Source organism: Accipiter gentilis, chromosome 34, assembly GCF_929443795.1.
Source record: "Accipiter gentilis chromosome 34, bAccGen1.1, whole genome shotgun sequence".
Taxonomy (NCBI): Eukaryota; Metazoa; Chordata; class Aves; order Accipitriformes; family Accipitridae; genus Astur; species Astur gentilis.
The window spans coordinates 6,752,582-6,779,103 of NC_064913.1; the positions used below are offsets into that span (position 1 = coordinate 6,752,582).

Genomic DNA, 26,522 nt, shown 5'->3' on the forward strand with positions numbered 1-26,522 from the left:
ACACACCCACAGAACATGCCTACGTGTCCCAGCAGAGCACTGCGTACAGACCCCAGGATGCTTCTTGACTTCGGTAAGGACATTTCTCCCTTACAGTGACTACTGCCACTGAGACAGAGCTCCCTCTATGCAAATATCTCAAAGCGCTTATCAAAGATCAAATGAAGCCTTGAAAAATACCTATTGGAAAACTGGAAAATACTATCCCATTAAAAGCTGTCATATGATCTGGTATAGAGGAAAAAGCTCTCCATGGCAGCTGAATCAGATATGCTCAAACAACGGGTATAAAAAAGAATCGAGCGAGTCTTTGGCAGAAAGAAGTTGTAAAAAGTAAATCTAAAAAGAGCCAATCTTGAAGCAAATGTAACACATTTATGAAGATTATATAAATGGACAGAAAAATAAACGTGGGGCAAATGAATAAATATATACCCTAGCTACGGACTTCTACCATACTAGAGAAGAAGTATCTAGCTACAGATTTGTACCAGAGAAAAGACAATTCCTACCTAGGCCACATACTGTCCTGTGTTTGAGCCTTCCAGGTCTCCAGAATAAAAACCCGCGGAGACTCAGGTTATCACTGTTGCTTTGCTCCATGCTTCTGAAAAGAGTCTTTTTTTCCACACATAAAGAATTACATCTCTCACTCCAACCCAGTCATGAGGAGAATTGGTTAATGCTCTCACTCCTTGGATTTAACACAAACAAATAGCTGCCTGAAAGGTTTGAGCACCGTGACCATAATTAAATCTGCAGTAATTAGTAATGCAACAACAGCAAGCAAGAAAAGCAAGCAAGCTTCTCCAGCTGACATTTTTTAAAGTACAGATAACACAGAGGAATAAATTGGGAAAAAAATGCAGGAAGAAAAAGAAATCACTTGCAGATCAGGGGGCCAAATCTTTGTTTCTTGCCATATATAGCCCCAGGCCACACGATCTTGTTTTTGTCTTTCCCCAAGTCACTGCCCATGACTTGACTTTCCCCATGTCAACAGAGCCACAAGATCTCTTCCAACTAAACTTTTGATCCCATGTTTGCTACTGTTTATGTTGTCATTACTGTGCTCCCTAATCCAGCTGAGCACAAGCTGTTCTGTTGTTGATTCTTCTCAGGCTTCCGTTGCTCCACTTCTGCTTAGCCAACTTTCCTTTCCTTTCTAAAGTTTATTCAACCACTTTGTGACAACTGGTGCCTAACAATCTCTTAGGAACATGGGTTCAGGGAAAAACACTGAGTTGCAAAAGCCTTTGCAACCAGTTATTACTTGTTTCAGAGTATAAATCAGAAAGGTGCTACAGTGTTTAATGTCTTGCCACAATATAATACCTTTCTCTACATATGCAGTCAAAAGCATACTTTTTTCATGATCTTATTCTATAACTTATTAGCAATGATGAGTCATACCAGCACTTCAAAGAAGCATAGCAGCACTTTTGATGGAGAAGAAATGTGATGGACTGGGTGACACCAAGGGCTTTTTTTTCCTCCCCTGCACCAGAAATTCTAAATCAGTTCCCACCACGACTTTCATCATCTCAAGTGCCTTCATCAAATCTCCAGTAACCCTTTCCCTAAGAGAGAGCGAACACTCTCTTTGCCTAGGGCCGTAATGCAAGCCCATTTCATTATAACCGAGGTAGCTGAACAATCAGCATGAACTGCACGTTGGCCTCAGCCAGTCTCCTCCCAACCTTGTTTGAAGTTGGTAGCACAAGTACTTCTCCTCTGATCACAGGCTAAGAGGACTATCTCTACTCAAGCTGACTTGAGGCCGGCGTGACTCGCATTCTCTCTTTAAGACATCTCACGGGGAGCAAACTTTTGGTCACACCACTATCTCCTACCTACTTGCAGTTATCTGAAAAGGCAAAATTTACATGATACAGAGTAGACAGCAAACATTAAATAAAATGTCAATACAGGTGAAATAAAAGCAAAGTTCACTGGAATCTAGGTTTTAAAATGCATTGAAAGAATAAGCAAATTAAAAGCATTAACTATCAGGGAACTCTTTCGTTTTCTTGCTAGCCAGGCTAACGATTTTATAGCATCTTCACTTTCCTTTGTACGTGTGTGCATTCGTTATCTCCTGGGTGACAGCTCCATAAATCCTCTCACCCTCTTGATATGTTCAAGGATAGATGAGAAGCTCCTTCATGACAGAATATTTCATGTCCCTGCACAATTACACAGCATGTTCCTTGACTAGCAGCTCTTAAATACAAATATGCACCGGCACACTGTATTCCTCAGCACCTCGAAACGAGTAGGTATCCTTCACATGTAAGCAGCAGCGCACCATTCCTTGCTGACCTCATGACATGGCATATACCACACCTTCCCACTTCATTCACACTCACTTTGTTGCCATGTTCAACTTCTTTTCCTATTGTTTGCAGCACCCAGACTTCTGATCCACAGTTTGGGCACCTGGGCATTACTATACTGCAAATGCTAGCCGTATGCATTCCAGAGCCACAGCAAAAGGCTTCAAGATCCCTACCTTTTATCATTGCAAATCTGAAGTTACCCTTGACACAATCTGCTAAACAATCATATTATCATCAGCCAAGTTATCTTACTCAAAACTGTCTGGATTTTCAATGTCCTTAAAGGTTGTTGTACTCTTCCTTAGAGTGAAAAAGAGAAAAAATTAAAAGAGAGAGAGAGAAGATTAATGCCATTTCCTGATCATCTCATTAATATATTTATACATGGTAGTGTAGAACAGCCACTTACTGTGACACAGGTTTGCAGAGCTAGGTCAGTTTTCAAAATCCTGCAAGAATTGTATCCTTTTCATCTGAACTACTTAGAACATATGAAAACATTTGATCCTGTTAATACCTAAAACAGCTATCTGTGAAGTGTATTTGGTCTTACTTAGCAGCAACATGGTCTCTTCCTTGCCATGCAACACGATTCAACACAAGCCTGGTCACACAGCCACAGGGTACTACTCATCAGGGGGAAGAAAAATCCCAGCACTTTGGAAATTACTGATCTGGATAATACCATGAAATAACTGATTGCACATCCAAAGAAGGGCAACAAAGCTGGTGAAGGGCCTGGAGCACAAGTCTGATGAGGAGCAGCTGAGGGACCTGGGGTTGTTTAGCCTGGAGAAAAGGAGGCGGAGGGGAGACCTGATCCCTCTCTACAACTACCTGAAAGGAGGTTGGAGCCAGGTGAGGGTCGGTCTTTTCTCCCAAGTAACAAGCTATAGAACAAGGGGAAATGGCCTCAAGTTGTGCCAGGGGAGGTTTAAGTTGGATATTAGGAAAAATTTCTTCACCAAAAGTGTTGTCAAGCATTGGAACAGGCTGCCCAGCAAAATGGTGGCGTCACCATCCCTGGAGGTGTTTAAAAGACGTGTAGATGTGGCACTTAGGGACATGGTTTAGTGGTGGACTTGGCAGCGTTAGGTTAATGGTTGGTCTCTGTGATCTTAAAGGTCTTTTCCAACCTAAACAATTCTGTGATTCCTAACGCATGGCTCCTGCAGACTGCCTGGAGATACAGTTCAATGTCAGCCCGAGGTGCAATAACCAAAACCAAGGAGTTAGTAAGGAGCAGCGTGCTATTTGCTTAGTTTACACATACAGGCAGGCAGTTTTCCCATGGTTAATAAACGCAGTGTGTGTAGCAAAGACTTAGGGTCAGGTCTTTCCCTTCACCAGAACTGCAGGGTGAAATGAGGAAGAGCCTGCCGAGGGGCAGCTAACGTCTTCAGCTTGGGCAGAACTGGATTTTGCACCAGCCCCTTTTGCTTCCCCTTGCTCCCTACTTGGCATAAAAGGCATACAAGGAAGTTGGTAGGTTTACTGGTAAACCTAAGAGCAAGGAGCCAGCATAGCCGTACCTCAGGGATGTCCAGCATCAGTCCCATCAGTCCCATGACCCCATCAGCCACCACCTCTCACCCGCCAGCTGCACCAGTGTTGGCTTAACCTCCTCAGGCTTCTCACCTCCACATCAGTGAGCATCAGTTCTTGCACAGGCGTGGCTGATCCATCTTCTGTGCTGATCCTGTCACTAAAACCAGGGCGAAACACTGCCTTTATATGTACCCCATGGCTAGACGTACCCTGTATTTTCTGCTCTACAGTCCAGGGCTGCATTTCCCAAACCTTATCTAATCCCAACCACCGCTGTAGCTGTTTTTTTCTTGGGCTTATCATCCTAGTTAATTGAACTTCCAGTGTACTTAGGAGCTAATTAAGTAATCGCTGGCCTGACTGGCAGAATGCTATCTAGTGATGATCAGGTTTTACTCCTGACCGACTTTTTTTCAGGGAATCTTATGTAATCTACTTCACATTTCTGCTACCTCTGTTTCCACATATGTAACTAGGAAACAAGAATCTTTATCTCTTTAAGAATTTGAGGAAGAGAGTTTTGTAGGAAGTATGTAACAGAGTTGTATATTAACAATATCACTAGTTCCATAATTAGGAACTTCTATCACTCTTTTTCAACATGCTGTATAAACCTTGCCCATCATATCTAAATAATTATTTCAGTAATGAGTTAGTAAGCATTATTACTCTTCTTCTGTAGACAGAAACTGAAAGCCACTTATCTGACCTCAGGTTGGCAATACGCCACACAGGGCTGCAGCACTGATTGAAGTTTTGGTTCTGACACAGCTCAAACCTCAAGAGTATCTGGATGCTCTCACTCAGCCGTAAAGCATCACCTAAGAGTTCTTAAAGATTTCACAAAGCAGCTTGTGAAGTATCACGTGAGGAGTCACAGTAGACACTAGTCACTGCTACTCAGTGGTGCCATACATGCCACCATGCATTTCTACCTGTAAATTAAACCACTATTTTGAAAACCAACCATTGTCTTCCACAAGAAACACATCCTACCACCCCCAGTAGGAGTTGTGCCAAGGTAAAGAAAGGGTATGCCATGTGCAAGCAGTACACACACTTCATTGCTCACTCAAGATGGATTAAGATGAGAAGCCTCTATGATTTCTGGATCTAGAGCATTGCAAAGCTAAATTGATGAATTACCTCTCCTTCACTTTCAGCTGTCAAGCTCGAACTTTTTTTCAGAGCAGAACATTATTTCCTTATGCTTCAATCGTTTTTCCACATTCTTTTCACTCAGTGCAGCTGTAGCTCCACTTTGTGGAAGAAGAAGAAAGCAGAGAGTGACCCAGGTGTGTTATCTGCAGGATTGTGCAGGTTCTGAACCTGGCAGGCATATAGAAGATGTGGGTCTTCAGAATCGGCCAACAACGATTAGCAAGGACTAAGGCCATTTCTCATTCTTTTTCAACTTGAAAGGCACTCAAATCATAACCTTGCTGTATTTCTTCCTCCTACTTAGTTGTAAATATACAAAAATTAACAGTAAAATACAGCATGCAAAAAACCTGAAAGGAAATGTATTTCCTATATAACTACATACGCAACCATGGAAACTGCCTGACCACAGATTCATTTTTCATAAAGGAGGAGGAAGATTTTTTCAACCTGTTCAGTACCCTGTTGAATATTCTGATAGAAATTAATGTATTCCATCTACCAAGAAATTCTCCAGTTCTAGGGTTAATGCTGGAGATGAACTGGCATGGTTTTGAGTGTCCAGAGGCTACAGTTATAAAAGCTTTTAAAGGTATTAAATAATTAAGCAGAATACTTTAATTATATTTACAAATTCTTTTTAAAATCTGTTTTCTATACAATGGAAGAGGACTGCATTTCTGACAGGCTACCTACTGACTGCACAGAACTGAAATGATTTTTCAAGGAAGGTGATGTGGAATAGACTTTCTTTAAAAAATGCTGGTACTTCTGGATGCTGCAAAATGAAAATCACTTTGTAACAAGGGTGGGGATCTGGCTTAAGACCTCTGACTACAGGTATCCACATATAGGTGTCTACAAGTGTACCTGATGCTCCATTCCAAGTACAGACAGCAGAGATTTGGTCAATGAAATGGCAACTTCAGACACAAAGCAGCGGGTGCGCACATTAGGGAGCGACATCGCTCTCTGAGCTCCAGCGACTACACCGGGAGTTCAGGCACCCGGTGCTCACGCACAGACCTGGAAGTGGCACCTCAGTTTAATGCCAATTTCAAAATAAATCTCTCCCAAACCATCCAAAGTTGCCCTCTGACAAATTGGCCCTACACAGGACAAAGCATTATTCTGGCACTTAGCTCTGAAGAGATCGTGAAATGGTTTAGGAACCCCTCTCAGTGCCAGCCCTGTCCTGTGCTTCAGCAGAGCATGCTCTCTTAATTTCAAGTTCATGTCATGTCAGACTGTGGCAAGAGCTGTAAAGCCTCACTAAGTGCCGGTCACGTCAATTTGATCAAAACCATGTCAGAATAATAGGAAGAGAGAGGAGCTGGATTATCCTTTTAGTAGGTGAGGGCATTATCTCAGCTTTAGATTTTAGGGCCAATGCTTTTAATGTTTTGTAGGCTGTACTCAAACCAAAGCCAGCACAGAAAAGCAGAAGCAGCTAAGGTGCTCTGAAATGCTCACCCATGACTGTTGTCTCAGTAGTTTCATTTCAGGGATGATCTTGTCTGAGGAGAAAGCCCCAGGTCTCTGGGAGGAGCAGGAGATAGACATGTTCTGAACAATCTTCACAAGGCATTTGAGGACTTTTCAGGAAGCCAAACAGCAAGGGGGAAAAGTAACAAGATTTTTGACATAACGTGGAAAGTCCCGAGAAGGGTACTTCAACTTACATGGAGCTCTGAAGACTACACGTAGCATTGAGGGATGGAGGCCTTGCAGCAGCGTAACATACAGCTTTGTCCTCTCAGGCTCACGCATGCAGGGAGAGCACCGAAAAATCCGTGGTGGCCCAAAGGAAGAACGTGAGAAAGCTAGATGCCTCACATATATACATACAGTCCTGAAGGATGGTGCAAGCAGGCCTGAAGCCTTCTGGCTGAGGGCCATACAGCAGGACAGCGTTGGTGCTGATGGAAACAGAGGGAACCACACAAAGCTCTGGCTGGGACTGCCTGCTCAAGAAGCCAGAGATGGGAGGAGAAAGTGTCTGAAAATATTTTGTTTACTTGAAAGAAATTCAAGGAACAAACACAGCTAGTAAGTGGCTACGGCATGTCCCAGGCCCAAGGACGCCATATCCTCAGCGATGTTAAGAAGCAAGCAGGCATCTGGAGCACGAGCAGCAGCCCTCGTTTCAGGACTGCTGCCAAACACCCCGCGCTGATGCTGACAGTTTCAGGCTTTGAATTCCCACCAGCTCTCCACACAGACCATTCCTCTGGGGGGAGTTTGCCAAGCAGACCTCTTTGGAGAAACCGTCTTTCTTTCCAGGGTTTAATGTAACGCCAGGGAAGCGGACCGTGTAAACAGTCTGAGCCTCTGAATGAAAGGAATGTAGAAAGGAATGGATATGGAGGACTAGACTGTAATTCCTGTAAACAAAACCATCAGCTTCTTTTAAATTAAACACATACCTATCTTCCTACCGCTTTGTATATATATGCATAGCAGCTCAGTAAATTCCTGGGAAATATGAGAGGCAGTGGTCTAGCATCCAAAAAAACATTGCTTTAAGCTTTACTTAAGGAAATGAAATTTATGAGAATCTAAAGCCTGTACTGTTATGAGGCTTTGCTGTTACGTGACAGTAGTCCCAAAGCTGCAAGTTAGATGCCAAATGCATTTTAAAAATTCATTAGACTTCACAATACAGTTAAAATGCATCTTATCTGTTTGACACCTGTTTACAAAAAATGCCCGCCCCCCCCCCCCCCGCCCTTTTTTTAAATGACATCAAAATCAAGAAGTCTGCAAAGGAAACCTAGAGGAATAACTGCAAATACAGAATTTGTGTGAGATTTTGCATATGTAAATAAGGTGATGAAGCAGAAGACAACAACAATAATTCTGAGGATTATGAAACCTTAGTATGACAATTTCACCAAAGCAGTTATTCTTTTTTTTCTTAAGCTCTAGGGCCCTATAATGTTCTTTATTAACTGCCATAGAGGCCCCTGTGTAGTATGGAAATGCCACCAGAAGATGTCAGGCACGGACCGTGAACGGGGTGGGGGGTGGCAGGAGAGATGCCTGAACAAGCCAAGCCCACAGAAATAAATCTTCAGCTGAAAAACACTTGACAGGCACATATGTCATTGCTTCACACTTAAGGAAAATGCCAATTTGGGAAAAAGAGAAAACAAAGTTTCTGACGTTGTTATATCTTGAAATTAAAAGTAAAAATATCTATCTTTCTGATCTACTCTCACTAGCTCTTTTAATACTTCAGAAGAGCAATTCCAGTAAGACCTCAATCTTGGTTTAAACCAACCTACCTGCATACATGCCTGTGTATACCCACGCACACACGCACAAACCCCCACACAACTCTGGGATCAAGCATGACATGTTTGATATGTGCTACAACAACTTCCTGAAAATTTGTGTACTAGACCTTACAAAGTCCATAATGACTAAATAGGTTTTAATGCAATCCATTAGAACAGTTTTATCCAAGAAACACAGAGCAAATTGTGTTTGACTGTTGCACTTTTTATGTCTGCAGATTCCCTTTCAGGGTACTCAAGAGAAGATATTGATCACTAAGATCAGAACTGAGTTCAGTATATTGCAGACCTAAAGGTTTATGACATTTAAGATTACAGTGCTTATCTACTCTTCGGCTTTTGCTTTCACTACAAAAGAGTATGCTCTGGTAGGTTTTTATGACTTCTTTTCTATTTCCTTATACCCATCCATAATCTTTACTGAGTACTGGGATGACAAATGGAGCATTAACAACCTGCTCACGTGGATTAATTTCTGCCCAGTGGCTAGCGCTAGGCAGGCAGCAACCAGTCATCTGTCCGAAGACATTCTGAACAGATGTAGTCTGCCAATTTTCAGGTACCAGATTACAAATCATATTTTTTTTCAATTTCAAACCCTAAGTGGTCCAGCAGAAACAGCGAGTCCTGTACGAGGTTTAGCACCCTATGGATTTGAGAACATGTGATGGGATGGACTGTTACCTTCCAGCTGGCAATCCCCAAATTGTTCAGATTAATTTAAAACCAAGAAACAGAACAGTCTGGATTTCAAATGAAGAGACAGCGTCCTTTTTCAGTTCCCCAGGACAGAAGGGTTTTGCTGTCCCAGCCTTCAGCAAAAGGCAGGGTGGGGAGAACAGATTTTTGGTTCAACTGTTGTAGAACTGAACAGTTCTATCTCCAGCATTACAAAATTATTAAAGCCACATTTACAATAAGAAAGTACTGTCTTTAAAGTATTCACAGCCTTAGAAATAAGCAACAGTTACTGTTTAGCAATGAATTATGAAAATTACTTACAAATGTATACTAATTCAATTATCTTGGAAATTACTGTTCACTTTAAGGTCAAGAACAGATGCAGCTCCAATACTGCAACTTCATTAATGTTTTAGTTTCCCATAACCATAACTTTGCCACTTACTGTCCATACCTCATAGAAGTTGATTACGATTATATCAGGATGTTTTTCCTTGTCATTTTGTTTCACTTCAGTTGAGTAAAATCAAGATAAACCACACCTAACTTGAGTCTGATTCAATCACGCACCCCTATCTACCCCACGCCAAACCAGCCTGGAATTACTTAAAACCTTTACTCCACCTACTGACCTGCAGTACTGGAATTTGTAATGGAGTTCGTAAACTAACACTGCAGGTCAAGAGAAGAATCTTGAAAATGGGAGAGACAGTAAACAGACCAGCCAAGAGGCGCGACTTCATCCAAACTCACTCCTGAAGAATTCGGAGGCTGGGAGAGCAGCACGTGGTGTCCTCACACACCTTCAGGGCTCCGCTTCTAAGGACTAGGTAGAACTGTTCAATTTGATTTTATAAAATATATTCTGTGAAATGAAGTTACATTAAAATGTTGTCCGTATAGGAGGACAGACAGATGAATTTTTATTCCACTTTGAATTAAATGGGCACACAAGTCATCCGGGCAAAACAACGTGAGCCCCACCTCTTCTGAGACAAACTTGCAAAGTCCCTCGATTAAAAAGCAGTCTGCTAACTTTTAATTAAGATAGCACTAGGCTCCTTCAGGTTTGGGGGTTTCTGTTGGTTTTGGTTTGCTATTTTTTCCTTCTTACATAGCTCTAGTAGTTCTATATATCTGATGTTAAAATTAGAATAGCTCTTATGCCTACAAAAATAGAGACGAAATACAACAAATGATCCTCAACAGCAATTCCAAGACACACTGCAATATATGTAACATACGAGAAAGTAACTTTCCAACACCTAGTGCCACCACATACAAGTTTTCATTCAGGATATTTCGGTCTCTTCAGGACTTGTGAAATGGCCTGGCCTCCAGTGAAAGAAGTCTTTCTTTCTCATTTCAGAAAGAGAATACAAATGGAAACCTTCACTACAAAGAGAGGTGGACATCTGGACCTCACCAGGTGCCTCGGTCTCTCACCGTGTCAAGGCAAGCAAGCTTTTTGCACTCAATACACAGCTCCCCTTTTACCTCACCGCGTATCAAGGGCAGTCACAAGGGTTGCCCGTTGGATCCCTTTTCCCTTCCCTAGGGACAGGGCTGTTCACACCACCGTCCCATTTAGCTATGTCCCTTTCAGCCCAGCGGGGGAAGAAGACAGTGTGGGACCTCATGTGCAGGCAGCGGTTTTCTACCAGGTTTTCTTCTCTTTCCTTGCCCAGGGCTCTGCTCTGGCTCCCTCGGAAAGCTCTCAGACGGCTCGTTCGCTTTCTGAAAAAATGGATCGCTGAACTGGCTTCTGATTCCATTCCCCAGCTGGCTGCTTCCCACACTACAATTCTTTGATCCTAGCCTTTCCATGAGATTATCGGCATGTGCTGCCCAGCTGTATTTCCACCTTGAGGAAGGCTCAGAGAGCCCAAGCAGCTCGAGCCCGCTCTCGACCCAGCCCAGCCCGTACGGGGAAGAGCATACAGGCAAGGTCTCCGATAAGCAGCTGCCTCTAGACAGCAGCTGACTGAAAGATCTTGACTGAGGTATCTAAACATCTCTATCTAAAGAGTAACCAGGCTACTGAAAACAAAACTGCTGGTTTCGGATGGAGTTCATATCACCTGTTGTATATAGTCTATCATGTGTATAATCCAGTAATAAACTGGATAGAGATCCTGCTTCCTCAGCAGCAAGTCAGAAAGCAGGGCAGAGAGTTATCGGAAAGAGACTATTTTGTCCGGAGAGGTCAGTGTTTCAACCAGAACTTGAGTGATTTAAGCAGCCTGTAGTCATGTGGGCTATGGGATTTCTCTCTCCTCCGCTCTTTAGCACTCCATCCAGCCGGGTCCCTCCTGAGGGCTGACATCCTTCTCTAGTCATTATGCTACTGAAGTAGATTTCAAAAACGACTTAATACCAGTGGTTTCCCAAGTATGGGCCACAAATCACATGCCCTGGATCTACAGAAAGCTGGCTAGCTCTGTCAAGCTGACTCCGCTCATTTCACTTAGGAAGAGAAACAACAAATGAGAAAAAAAATGTACTGAAGAGAAAAATGGATTATACAGTTGTATCTGTATTAAATTAACAGAAGAGGAAAGAAAACCTTATAGAGAGACAAGCTAAGAAACACAGATGCTTTCCTACTGTTGCTTTTCCATGTAGGCATTTTCTGTAATTGCTACAGAAGCAGTTATGCAATCCTGAACAGATCCTCTATTTAACATGGTTATATTTGGGAGGAAACTTGGGAATTAGTTTTTGTTCTTGTACAATGAAATTACTTGTGGTGAGACTGCCCTCTTCCTGGCTTTCTGGCATACAGCTCTCACAGGAGGACTGCATGGTGACAAGGGAAAGTACATGGAGACTAATTAATCTTGTGTTGCATCTGTTTTTAATTCCTAATTTAGAAATACATTACAAACAGATTCTAGAACGGCCACCCAAAGTTCTGAACATCTTTTCCAAAATATCCAGCTCTCCAGTAACATTAAAACCCATTAAACCACAGTCTTAGCAATGATCATCAAATCCACCCCTCCCCTTCTAAGAAATAACTATTTCAAATACTTTCCCTACATTTTACCCTAATTGAAAGAAAGGAGAAGGAATGATAAGTGTTTACAGTATCTAGATAGCTAAAACATTAGTTCTCTTGAATACTAAACATGAGTTATAAAACAGAGAAAATTTCAGAGCTGAGGAGTTCTTGTGAAAAATCTTAGACTAGCAGATCTATCCCCTTTACAGAAAAAAAAAGGTCCCTCAAATAAAATCAGAATCCTTCTACAGCAGATCAGAGATGAGAAAGGTAAGCTCCACTTCCTTCAGATGCACCAGGCACTATGAATGACATAATGGCATTTCTCCTTCCGTTTAAAGGATCCTTTCAAAGGACTAGATGCTGCCCAGGTATTGTTTGTGGTGTTGTTTTTTTTTAAACACAGAGCACAGAAACCACTCCACACTAAGATCATCACATGCCATTCTTTAGCTTCTCTCAGAAACAGACATTACTCTTTATTTTGCCGTGATTCAAAGGAACAGGTTATTGCTGCTAGTGACACTGGGCCGTAGAGTTTGGAGTGCTCTGTCCTTAAGACTGCTGCTCATAGTCAAATTCCTCCTTTCCTCAGTGAAGAAAGTCCCATCACAGCCACTCTGTTATCTCTTCATGAACTGTTTTTTAAATTCTGCCTGGTTCTTGCAGAGCTTGCAAACTCCCAGATTTCTCTGCAGCTCCACCAAACCAACCTTGCTGTCAGCCAGTATCAGACTCAGCCACACGGTAATTCAAGGAAAGACGTAACAGAGTACAGAGCAGCACGCAAACACACTCACAGCTGTTGCTCAGAATTTGCTACTGCTTCTGCTGAGCCGAATTCATTGCCTGCGGATACTTTCTCATTTCTCTTTTTATTGCATATCACTGAGACAATTTAAAAAACTACATGTGCCAAATACACTTTCAAAATACACCTGAAAATATGTAATAAGTTTTAAGCCTTGTAACTGTGATGTTTATCAAAGATCATATAGGCTTAATAACAGCATATAGGTCTTTTTATCAGCTGAAAACTGACAAAAGCAGTAGCCTTTATAAGCTTATCTGCCTGAAAAGGAAGAATCTCCGGGCTCTCACCTTTCACAGCCCCTAGTCTGGATGCCTTTCTAAGTTGACTGGATGCCTTTCTGGTTGACTGCTGTTATTTTGCTGAGTGCTGGGACAGGCTGTCTGCTGGCAAGAGGACTCCAGCCACCCTCCTCTCGCATTTGACTTACTGTGCCCGTTTTGTTTTAAAGCCTTTTTGCAACGTCCTGTTCTTTCACACTCTGACCCCTCTTCTGTCCCTTTCTACTTCCTCTGTACCCCCTAGCTATTACTCTCTATTGCACTAAAGAAATAAAAGGAAAAACAGAATCAGTATGCATGAGGACTTATTTTTAAGTAATGGTATTTTCCACAGGTTCAGTACAGCCTAGCTACTGTGATAAGTATTTCCATGCCAACATATCAACCAAAGAGCATTGTCTTTTCCCCTCCCAAGCCAAACATCATCGTCTCATACAAATATACTCCTTGCAGGCATACTTACCAGCGCCTCGATCCCTACCTGCCATCCAGCCTGACCTTTGCTCGCGTTCCCGTCTGTCGACGACACACCCTGAATTCTCACTGTGACACACAAACAAAAAATACTGTAGCAGACCTGCAATGAAGTCAAGCATCATAAAAAGCATAATTAGAGGAATAAGAAAAGGCTGTATAACACACCCAGCCTTTTCCCTGTATGACACTGAATTTGAGGCTTGCTTTCCCTGGCCTTGCAGCTTCCCATCTTAGGCTTGGAATCCTAGAGCCACATTAGCAAGAACTGTAGCAGTACACGTGTATTTGGTCTTTGCAATTCACCAGGCAGAACATGACTCACTCAGACCTTGTGCTAAATTAAAGTGTTTCCTTTTCTATTTTGGAAAAAGGCCTAATATTTAGCCAAATTCTGTGCTCACTGAGAAATTATTTTATAGAGATCTGACTTCTTAAGCACCATAAGAAATATTCTTCAAAATGCCATTTTATCTCTTCTTGGAAGTGCCAAGAATGCTTAATAAGCTAAATAATGTAATGTTATGCAGGGGACAAAACAGGAGGGAAAAGTTCTACCCATGATTTCAAATTTAGATGCTTTATTCAAAGTGATTTAATTATTGCTTTTCTTAAGAGGTGATTAAAGTTCATTAAAATCCAAAGTAATGCTTGCCAAGATCTCAAAACAGTTTACTATTTTAATTCTTGCATAATGACGATAAAAAATATGTTTTGTTTCAGTCTCTTTGGTGAGAAGATATGGTATTTTGCCAGATTACAAGGAGGAAAATTCTCCTTGGTGCCAACGCCTAGTAAACTGCATCCTGTGTCTCACTGCCTCGGTGCTGAATGAGGCAGCTGACAAATCAATAGCTGACTTGCTTTAAAACCTTCCTGTTTCTGGGCATTGGGACATGCTGTTATTTGCAAGAGAGCAGTGGGAAAGACAGGTAAAAATTTCATAGAGGAAGAACACAGGAGGAACATGACATTCAGCCAATTTGAAAATAAATGGAAGCTGATTCATCCTGTCCAGTGGGTTTTCATATCAGCACTCAGTTAATGACACTACCCTGAAATATGTTGGTTTAGCTGCCTAGCTGCAGCAGCTTAGCGGACAGCACAGTGTATCTAGAGCATGGCCTGAGAGAGGAAAAAACCAAACAGAAAGTGCTTACCTATAACTCTTGCTCCCCACATAGGTACTTCAGTTGTTTACTTTCTGTAATCACACAGCTCTGACTACAGCACGGGGCCAGAAAAGACTGCTAATAAATTCAAATATTGAGCATTTGGCAGCATCGATACAGGCATTTCCTGAAGCCTTAACTGGTTTTGCATACACGGCATTAAAAATGAGTAAAATGCACAGAACACTTCAATTGCAGAGGTAAATAGTAATCTGCTGGGATAACCTTCCTTAGATTTAGAACGTAAGCTGAACTATATTTCAGCTTAAGCACTGAAAATCTCAAGAGGTATCAATAAGGCAAAAGATAACAGAAGAAAATGAAACCAAGAAAAAGGACAATTACACTCGTCTACTGTAGAATCCTCAAGTAGCCAAATGAGATCTACTTGTCTTTAAGTGCCATAAAAAATAATTCAGTGCTGTTGAAGGAAAAAAAGGATAGTGAAGTGAGAGACCTGGAAAGCTTGAGTCTTTAGTTACCTATAGATTAGAAGCACCACAGCAAAAGACCTGAGAAGTCTGCATCTTCACTGACCTACAGAATAGACAGACCAAAGACATCAGCTTAATCCATCCATTTCAGTAACACTTTCAGATGTAAGAGTTTAGTTTCTACTTTGAATACTTCTTTGACCTCTCATCTGAGCTAACATCCAATTTACAACCTTACTGTGGATCTCTTTAACAAAATTCAGTATGGCACATTGCTCTCCATTACAGAGGTAGCCCTGTGAACACCTGCTGGTCACTACTGCCTTTGAATCGGCAAACACTTCCACTTCTTACAAATCCCAAATAGCAATCCACTTTCTTCAACTGGTGGAGTAAGCTACGCTGTTATTGCCAGGAACAGTTTCCAAATATTGAAATATGCTCCCACAGAAGGAAGCCAGTACAATTCTTTCTGCTCTCAACTGCCTCAGCTACAATATTAACAGCATTCAAAAAGCAACATAAACTCAACGGACAGGTTGCCAAATAAAAAGGATGCGATTCCTTTCTCAGTGGAGACTCCTGACAGCTGCTTAAAAGAAATCTGAAAGAAGAGCATACTTATAGAGCTGCACAAGCTGTGTTACTCAAAATAAGAAGCACCTTTCTGGCGATCCTTATCCAGTTCTGGGCTTTTACAACCGAGTGCACCCAGAAGAGTATCTTTCTCCTGCTGCTATGCAGATCAACCAGAAATACACATGTGAAATCTCACTGAAACAGAAAAAGTTAAGAAAGTGAGTAATGAATGCTACTGAATACTAAAGAAAGTAGGAAAATGTAAATAATGTTTTCTTTTACCTATTTTTTTAGTCTTAGGTACTACTTAAAAAACAGTTAATAATCACGGCAGTTCTTACAGGAACATGACTTTCAAGCAATCAATTTTTTGGATTAAAATTTTTAGTATTAAAAAATGACAGCCCATTACACCAGCAAAAAATCGCTAATTCTAGTTAGCATTTCCTATAACAGAACAGTTAATTTTTCAAACAAGTACAGCTATTTAAATGGACGTGAGGGAAGCACCTGAATAGAGAGTCAGTTACATTAAAAAAACAAAATCATTCTAACCTTGTAAACATAAACATATGATACATATATTTGTAATTATTCTAAGCATTTTTTAAAAACTTATACAAGCACCACCACTTTAGACAGGCACAGTGAATTACATTAAAGTGTACTAAATGACTTCACTCGGTGACATTATATTCAGTGTGCTTTTTAAAAGACTTTTCAAATTATTTTGTTCTATAGCACTTGCATATACCTATCTGGTATACTGCAAAAGTAGTTGTCTATTTTTTTTTTTTCTTCCCCACCCATAAATCTGTCAGCAGCTGTTGAAGAAGACTTTGTAATACTTAAATCTGCAGGATGCAGCAAAAGGGTGGTCAGATGCAAGCAGATCAGAAGTCCTCCATACGGTCCCAGTGCTTTAGCAAGGGGCTCCCACCATATCCTGAGAATCAGCTCTATCACATTTCTGCTAGAGATCTAAATGCCTGGGGCCAGCCCTACACACTCCCCAAAACACCAAACGTACTAACCAATATTACTGCAGTAGTACCACAAACTACATAATATTTGAAAAGTAATGTCCAAAATTTCTGCCTACTCATCTACAGCCTAGCATGGTCTAGGAAAAATATGACCAAAGCTCTGATTTTAGATAGCAATTTGCATATCTTGGAGAGTGGAAAGTGATATTCTTTTCCTTTTTAAGTAAGTATCTGTGCAAAGGTGAACAAATGAAAAGCTGGAGGTCATATTTTTCTCATAAAAACACTAACTGCAGTGATAACTGGAACCACCTTTAGATCTTTATAAAATATCCCGTTTGTTGGCCTTTCCTTGTTGAAAACTATGTGAAAAAAATGGAGAAAACCCAGATTTTCTTCACCCTTACACACCTACTCCTCTCCCTAATATTCAATCCTGCACAGTCTCAAGCCATACATTTTTTCCTTATTTTCTCCCTGCTAAACTATCTTTATAAATCCTAGAATCTGACAGAGAAAATTGGAAGCGGCCAGTCTTTTTTTAAACGTCACTTCTCATACAAAGCCAGAGCAACACAATTACAGGGTTTTTTAAGTGACATTTTACTACAACCTATAGTGAACAGAAGCAGTTAAATGGGAAGAGCGATTCAGTTGGGAACAATTAGCATTTTCTATCTAATTGCCTCACAGAGAAATATGAGAGTTATTTCTAGAGAGTCTCAACTTGCAAAGCTTCAGTGGTTTTATTGTCCCCACCCATTAAATATATTTGGTAGCTGGCTGTAACCACACTTACACTGTTGCAATCAAAATTTTAAACTCCAAAATGCATCACTGTTGTAACGAGCCTCCAGGCAAAAGCAGAGATTAACATTTCTGAGAGACAGAAAAACAAAGATTTCATTCCACAGGCTCTCAGTCTACAAAATCTGATTTCCAGAGATAAATACTAATGGAGAATGTGTCAAGATGCCAATTATCAAGCTGCAGTTTTCTCAAATATAATCTTGTGCAACAAAACCCCACTGTTTTTCTTTTAAATTATGCTTTGGGTTCTTAGAAAATACCCTGGTACAAAGAAAGGACAAGAGTTAATGCTGCTTCATTGCATGAGATTACACAATAGCTTGTTGAATGAGTCTGTAATACCTAAATATCTTCAGGTCATTTCATCAAGGGAAACCCATAAAATTGCTTGAGCTCCCACCCTCAAAGACTAAGCAGAGATTAAGTTCTCATTTTTGCTGTCACCACATTTTAAGTGCATCCTTTTGCTATTTCAGAAAGCATGGATTTTATTAGCTGTAACATCTAAAGAAGTCAACAATTAGAAGATCAATTACAAAACGTGTTCTTCTTCAACAGCATTTGTATACCCAAAAAAAAGGCAAAGCATTAGCACCAAATATGCCTGCATTTTCATTATCTCCCTTATTAAAGAAATTCCAGATCTCAAAACAAAGTCTGATACCCATCTTATTTAATATTCTTAAAAGTTTACAGCACATTGATTAAAAATCAACATAGACTTGGATTATTATCTCAGCAGTGTAGATAAGGCTTTTACCTTTTGTTATGTTTAACAGAGCTTTACTACGTAACCAATATCTACAAGTCAACGGCATTAATTAAAGATATCAAAGCTGGCACCTCTTACCTCAAAGATTCTAAAACTTACACAATTATTGCCAAAGTTTACTGTTTAATCTCTCAGCAATTAACACCACAGACACATTTCTTGAAGAAAGCCTAAAATATTATTAACAAATTAAAAAGTAAGATAATCTCACTTTTCCTACCCCTTCATCAGCAACATCCACTACAATTCCATCACTAATTACAAACAATGTTTTGTGTGGTTTGGTCCAAACTAGTAGAAAATGCCAAGTCAGATACTTCTAGAACTCTGCTGTTATTCTTTGCTATGTTAAGGTACTTGCAGGACTTCAGTCTACAGAAACAATTGTATTCCCTAGAAGCCCATCAATGACTACCAAGGTAGTCACGCAAAAACACTGCTGGGTTTTGTCTTTTTAGCCAGATTTTCTTCAATGAAGAAGACAAGGACTTACAGATTTCTTTTGATCTTCAAGTGCTTAACCCTCAAATGTGCTCCTAGAACTTTTCCAAAGATTTAACTTCTAGTGATTGTTAAAAGAAGGCTTGGAGGTTTTGGGTTTGTTGAGGTAAGCACGCTCATCAAGAGTATAAAATGAGCTCAATTTAAACATGTTAAGATTAAAAAAGTCTTCTCTGAAGGCAACAACCTTTACTTCCAAGAAAAGGCCTAGGGGACTTGACATTGCCTAAGAAAAATGAAGCGCTGTCTTTTTATGTGGTATAGAAGACTCCAGCCATTTCCTAATCAAATATTAAAATATGCCAAATGCTTGATATTACTTCAAATGCCTTGAGTGAATCCAGAAGTTGCCAGTCAATTTTTTCTTAAACAGAAATCCCTACTGAGGTATTAGCAAGAGAGACTATGGGTATTGGCTGTGTAAATGGACCTTCCTGCTCAAGGAATGCCAAGTGAAATGTAAGCATCAGTTTCCACACGCAAAGGGTTGTCAGCTGCTAGACCAGAAGCTCTCGGCGGCAAACCTGTAGACAGATGTAGGTGGAAACCCATTAGACTTCCATAGAGCATTGTGCTATTTGGGACCACTAGATACACATCAGAAATATATCCCTGTTGTTGACTCCTGCCCAAATGCTTTCCATACGTCAACATCATTCTTACATGTGATATTCCTACAAGGTTTCCTTTTCATTTTTAAGAATTGGAGACTAACAGAACTTTTTATGGTATAACTAGAGCACTGGATCTTCTTAATATCCACATCAATATTCAATCCCTCTCAAAACCTTGGTAAGTTCTGGGTGTCCCAGAGCAACTTCCAGCAGCAGTACGTTCCACAGTGTAATTATCCACCAAATGAGAAATTCTCACACAAATGTTTGAGGTCTGTTTAAAAAAGGAAAAAAAAACCCAGCAAAGAATAGTTCTACGGACATGGTTACACTTCATAGATACCACTTGAAGGATCTAGCAGAACAAGGGAAAGAAGAAGATACCAACATTACAGAAGAGAATAAAATTACAAAAGAGAAAGGAAGAGATGGGCTGGAGAAAAATTAGAACATCCACAGGAAAACATACCAAGTGCTAAGATCAGGTAGATATCGTATGGCAAATCCAGTGACTAAAGGAGGAACACAGAACAGGCACATGTGTACATGAAGCCAAAATATCCCAGCAAGACTGAAGAACCTACAATGCCAAACGCAAAAACTGAGGAAGAACATACTTTCATATTTTAAAACAAAATCCAAAGACCACTGGGTTTTCATAAACCAAGTTAATTGTAGGAGAAATGATCCTAAACCAAATTCACCCAACATTTTAAAAATTAAGTGCAAATGCTCATAATGTCTTATCCATAAAGTAGCCATAGTGTTGAATGCATGGTTTCTTTATTTGTTTCAAGTTGGTTTTTTATAACAACATTACAAACTTTATGACAAACTGTGATATAGTTACTATCTCCCCAGTGTTTACTGATGATCCACTTGTTCTTCTTATGTGTAGTCTCCAGCAATGAATGAAAAGGAGGTTGTCTTTAATGATTCTGCCTGTGCGGGAGCAGAGACCATGTATTCATATAGAAACTTCAGAAATTAAATCTATTGTGAAGTCAACTCACTTCATTTGTGTAGAAGTAGCACTGTAACATCCTTCATTATCTTTTCCTGGGAAGGGTTATACTTCAACTTTGAAGTACAGGAAAAGGTCATTTCCATCTAACTGATGGAAAGATACTCACTACATTCCTGAAGCAGAAAATCAGTATAGTGGAAATATGCAGATTTCTCTCTTGTGTGCATGCAAACACATGCACACTTGAAGAAGTGAATCTGAACATAAAAATAATTCTAGCAGCTAAGGTTGGGAGCTTCCCAGTATGGGTGATAAATCCAGCTACAATTTTAGTCAGACATTATTAATTCTCCTTTAAAAACAATAAGTAGTCAGCCTGGATTAAAAAGAATTTTGTTTTATTTGGACAAAAGGCACACAGTCTTTATTGTTAGATTAAACACGTATCTTTTACCTGCAATAGCAAGAATCTCAACATAATTTTTAATCTGATATCACAAATAATATCACAACTAGTCAATGTTCAAAACTAAAATGGATATTTAGTTATTTATAGCTTAATGATGCTGTAACTTTTTAAATGCATATAATGGGTATTTTTAAAAAATGACTCTGCATTATGATTATGAGACTATTTTCAGAGAAAAACTCAACTATCACAAATTTCCAGACCAGAAAGATCACAACTAGCCCTGAAGAAGAATGATTACTACCCGAAATAAAAGCAAAAGGATTAAATTAACAAGGTAATGTACATCTGCTACAGTACAAGGAGAAATGGTAGATGGAGATTTGCTACAGTAAGTCAACGTACTTGGAAGATCATGAATGCTACTAAAATACGTATCAAAGTCCTTTTTGTCCTGGATATATTTAAGTAGTCCTAAAGAAACGCTTAATAACAGAAGTAGAAATGCTTCTAGAAATGCTGGTGTCAATACCTTTTACAGGTATCAACACCAGAATGGCCAGCATGGAACAGATCTATAGTGAACTTCTGTATCATTAATTTACAAGATCCAGAATTCATTTGTTTCATTTTTAACAAAACTTTTAAGTATAATCCTTGGCCTCTTAGTCTTAGCAGCTACAAGTACCAGCATGAATTTTTTTTATTGTACTGTTTTTAAGTCATGGCTTGCAATGGTAATTTCTCCAACTAAAACAGTTGCTTCTTACTAAACGTCAGATGTTTATGATCATTAATACTGATGCAAATGGACCAACTCAACTGACATACTCATAAAGGGTCTGAGCCCAAGAAATACTGACACTCAGTCATATGTTAATGGTATCCATAGTTATTACTCACGTATTTGTTTCCCAATAATTACCTCTCCGCCTGGCTACTAATACTGATTTGTTTCAATTCAAGCTGGAAATAGCCACGAAGAACTTACAGAAAACCATAAAAAAGCTGGAGTCAGTGTAACTCTGCTCTCCTAGCAAAATCTTAACAGGTAATTTGATCTCCAGTATTCCTTTTGGTCTCTCTTATGGTAGCAAGCTTCCAAGCTGTAATGATAGCAGACAAGTTGAAAAGAGCTTTGATGTAGGTTAATCAGTTGTTTCCAACATACTAAAACCCCTGTATTTTTTGTACTACTTATGCCAATCATAAATCTCTCCACAGCTAATTCTCAGTACAGCTGAATTTAAAAAAAAAAAAAATTATTACGTTATACTTCCTACTTTGGAAGTCATTGATTTATTTCTTGTTACCCTCTTTTCTCACTCTACCTCTCAAATTCAGAGCCAATCTAACACAGAAATAATTAATCTCTGAATGTGTAAATACAAATCTGGTAATTAACCAAGAAAAATTTTGCTTTAAAGACAGAAAAACCCACTCATTTGCAAATACAGACTGTACTCTTTCAGTTAATACACACATCAAGTAACACTGAACTATCAACATGGCCACTTAATTATTTAAAAAATTGGAAAATGAGCTACTTCGAATTTCCTTGTAAAAATCACCAGCTTTTATATATGGTTGAACCTCTTCTTTAGGGAATAAATCCCAGAAACATTAGTGCATATTATCAATGATAAAAATACTTCTGCACAATTTTAACCTTCAGTTCTGGATGTAGTAGATGTTTTCTATATGTGACCATAACAGGAGTATCATTGTGCATTATCAAACCAGGAATTATGTGCTGTTCAATACTGAAGTATCTCCCCAAAAAATTTTCTTAGTTGCTTTAGTCAATGGGAGTACTTTTCTGTCTACATTTCCTAGATGACCCAAGTCACCCAGAAACACAGATGCTAGACCTAAGCAGTTTGGTATGAATTTTAAAACATGAAAATTCAGAAATCTCCAAGAGACTTACCCATACAATTAATATTGCATATTAATGTGTCCCCCGCCCCACCCCACACCCCAACTCCTCCCCCAAAAAAAGCCCTAGTAAATTAATTTAGTTTAGGTACGTTAATAACCAGATTCACTCAGGAATCCCACAGCCTTCCCAAGTGAGGTGGGTTCCACTTACAGTGCTTTCTCTGCTTTTAAATCACACAACTGAAAACAATCAAGGTGTTGGACTGGAAAGGATATGGACATGGGTTAGTGAATTGCTGGTAAGGTAGCTAATTTAAAACCTTCAAATCACCTAGGAAAAAAACTTCCTCTATGTTTAAGCTTGACTATAAGGTTACCCTACTGAAATAAAAAGATAATGACAAGAAATGAATAGCCAATTATTAATATTCTACGCAATACATCATTTTTCCTAGAATCTACTAAACTTCACCCAACAGTCTGATAATGTAAGCAATAATGAATTGTTACCGACGTAGTTTTTTCCAAAACATCATCTAAATCTTCCAAACTGTCAGCAGAGTGTTATGCTTCAAGACACAATTTGCGGGAATTTTTAAAACCATGAAGAGCTTTATATTGTTATAACAAACAACAATGATAACGTCCTCAGGTACTTTGATCTGTGAGTACCCGACAGCTCCTTTGTTCACATGTTCTGGCTGAAGCATTACTGGTTTCAAATGTTTGGAAACTTTCCTTGCCAGTACCTCTTCAAGGTAGGGTATCAGAAGTACTTCTACCAAATATTCCTGTCAGCTAGATGACCAAGTTAACAGGGGGGGGGGGAAAAAAAAAAAAAAAAAAAAAAAAAAGTTCTAATTTCGGCATTACTACTGCTAAGTTTTAGTCAATACACATGCAAACCAAGAAGAGGTAATATGAAGACAAGTGATACTTGTTTATGTTCTCTGTTGTTACTGTTCTTTGGTTCAAAATGTATGTGAAATACAGTTTATGAAATACCTCATTAACAACTTCGTATTAGTATCTGTGTTCTGCATTAACTCCTTAATGATGCTTCAATGTTTGACATCCCATGCCATAAATCCATATGTATATTTCCTACCTAGCACACAGAGAAGGAAATCAGATGTTCTTCCAGAGAAAGTTTCACATTTATTCAGAAGACATACATCTCAACTGATTTTTTTATTACTTTAGATTTTTAATTTCATAAAACTGATAAATTAAGGGACTTTGTACTGTATGAATAATATTGAAAGCAATATTCACTGGTGTATATCGTAGTTCAGAGGGCCTATACAACCCCCCCATACCATGTAAACCCCTGAGTAAAGGTTTTAAATGGTGTCTAATTGGGATCTCATCCACTGTGAAAGAAAACACTAAGGCATCCTGGAATATAAGTGTTTTGAAAAATACTTTAAAGCTTTGAAAAGTTCCTCCTCATTAGAATATACAAATGCAAAATAACCTATCCTATATCCAAAACAATCCAAGGTGTAACAATATTACCTGGATTTGAACTTTAAGAAACTCTTACAGTCATTAAATACACATTATGAAAACAATTGGCAAATCTGAAAAGGTCATCGTTATTACATCTTAAAGTTGCCTTTAAGTTTTAAGGTAACAAAAACTATATGCATGCAACCTTCTGACACCAAACTTCAAAATCATCAAGAAAAAGCCTGGACTCTTCAAAATGTTTTCATTTCTAGTGTCCTGACTCAAACAACATATACATTTATTCTGATCAGGAATGAAAAATGTGCCATATTAAGATGAAATAAAGTACATAAAATTCTCGTTAAGCTGAAATTTGAAGAGAATTGTTAACTGAGGTCTGTGGTTAACATCAAGTGAAAATTTTGTCTACTCTCATGTTATAGAAGAATCAGCATGAAGCCATAAGTGGATTGTAACATCTAAATAGGCACTTTTTAAACACCTTGTTAGTTTAAATCAAGGATAAAAGGGTTTTTTAAACCATTTGATGTTTCAAAAGGGCATGAATCACTCATATACCCCTCTACTTTGTTATGTACAAAAATCTTCACCCAGCTTAAAAAATGAAAACATCGAAAAACTTATATTGGCTATGATCACTACAAACTTTAAGATGACAGCTTTAAGTAGAAGAGTATTGAAAAAGTGTCTTTGCTAAAATGAAAGCTCCAGGCTTTGTTTGAATCTCAACACAGCAAACAAACTTACTGTCTGATAGCAAACTTGCATTTCATCGCTAAAGCAAAAGCTTTAAAATAAACTGCAGTGCACAACTTCAATATGATTCTAGGAACTCATTAATGCTGATACCACAGGTGACTTAGTGGTTTTTTGGTGGGTTTGTGTTTGTTGTTTTTTTTTAATAAAACCTCTCTCTCCTGCCAGAATACTGTTATACAGAAAAAAAAAATTGCTACTCTCTAATATTGTCAGTCTTTCAGATACAGTAAAAAAACCTCAACATACAAGAGTTTTAGAGCAAGTAATCAATCTGCAAAATGTTATACATCAGCAATAAGGCATCCACTTTACAGCTGTTTAAACACAAAAGGAAATACTTCCCAAAATATATATTTTGGATCTGTGTAAACAAAGCTTCTATGTATTGCCTCCATTCATTTCAAAAATATACACCCACATGGACTGAAAGTGATCTTGGTGCTATGAATTTTAAATTACTGTAATTTATCCAGATGCAATCTGAAGATACAAAACCTGAATATTTTTGAATTTAATATTTTGAAATATGTCAAAAATGTTAATCATTCTTACATGAAAAGAAAGCTAAAAATATACCGCAAATTTGATGCCATTTCATTGAATGAAGAAGAAAGTACTATGAAAATAAACATTCATCTGGTTTCCTAACAATAAATATAAAGACAGTTATTATAACATACTGCAACACAGGAAGTATTACTATATTGACCTTAACGTTCAATCAGTAGTTTCTTAAATCTTTCCTCACTGAGGCTTGAATCTTCTACCTTGTTAGCTGTCCAACAACTTTTAAGAGGGTTTTATTTTCTTGCTTCAATTGTTCATTTTCATCCTCTATATCATCTAGGTCCTGTGAAAGGAAAAAGAAATACAAACATTTCTCAGGACATAAATACAAACTTTCACTTAGTTGCAGCAGGAATTTAGCATCTTAGCTCTGAAATGAACAAGTTGGGGTTGGGAAGAATTAGTGCCACAGTAGCTACACTTAAATCTGTTAAACTGGCCTTTATCCAAGTGTTACTGTAATTACAAAACATTAATATCATATTCCCATGTAGAAGCACCTGTAAATGGAAACCCATAATCAAAACCAAAGCTACAGCAGAAATTAATGCATCAAGAAACCAAAATAGGATGGGCGCGACAATTTTATTGGCATATACAGAGAGTGTATTACTCAGCTATTGCCTCTGCTCCCCAGACTGTGCTTGTCTGCAACTATCCTGCTCACATATACACATTACTGGTTATTACTGCAAGGTGACCTGCTTTGTGTTTTAAATTAAGTATCAAAATTTTCACAAACTGCCTGTCTGTGTAAACTGCTACTGAAAGAACAGACAACACACACAGTAATAATGGATGCTTAAAACAGATTGCTCCTACCCCAAATGTTCATCCTTCTTCCACCAATTACCATATTTACCCAGTTCCCATTTCACTTCTTCACTTCCTACCAAGTCTTTTCAAGCCTTTGGAGTGAAAACCAGTGAAATTGGCTGTTTAATGTAAACATTACTTCAGTAAAAATAATTTTGCTGCACAAAAAAAGCATAGAAGAAAA

At 38.9% G+C, this 26,522-nt stretch overlaps 1 protein-coding gene across 1 annotated transcript in view; it reads right to left on the bottom strand.

Moving 5' to 3' along the window:
- Positions 1-23,612: 23,612 nt before the first annotated feature.
- Positions 23,613-26,522, bottom strand: part of PAWR (pro-apoptotic WT1 regulator) — a 79,598-nt gene continuing 76,688 nt past the window's right edge. Inside the window, exon 6 of the mRNA XM_049792447.1 lies at positions 23,613-25,805. Coding sequence (XP_049648404.1) covers positions 25,719-25,805 — 87 coding nt within the window. The 3' untranslated portion in view covers positions 23,613-25,718. The remainder of the gene's footprint in view (positions 25,806-26,522) is intronic.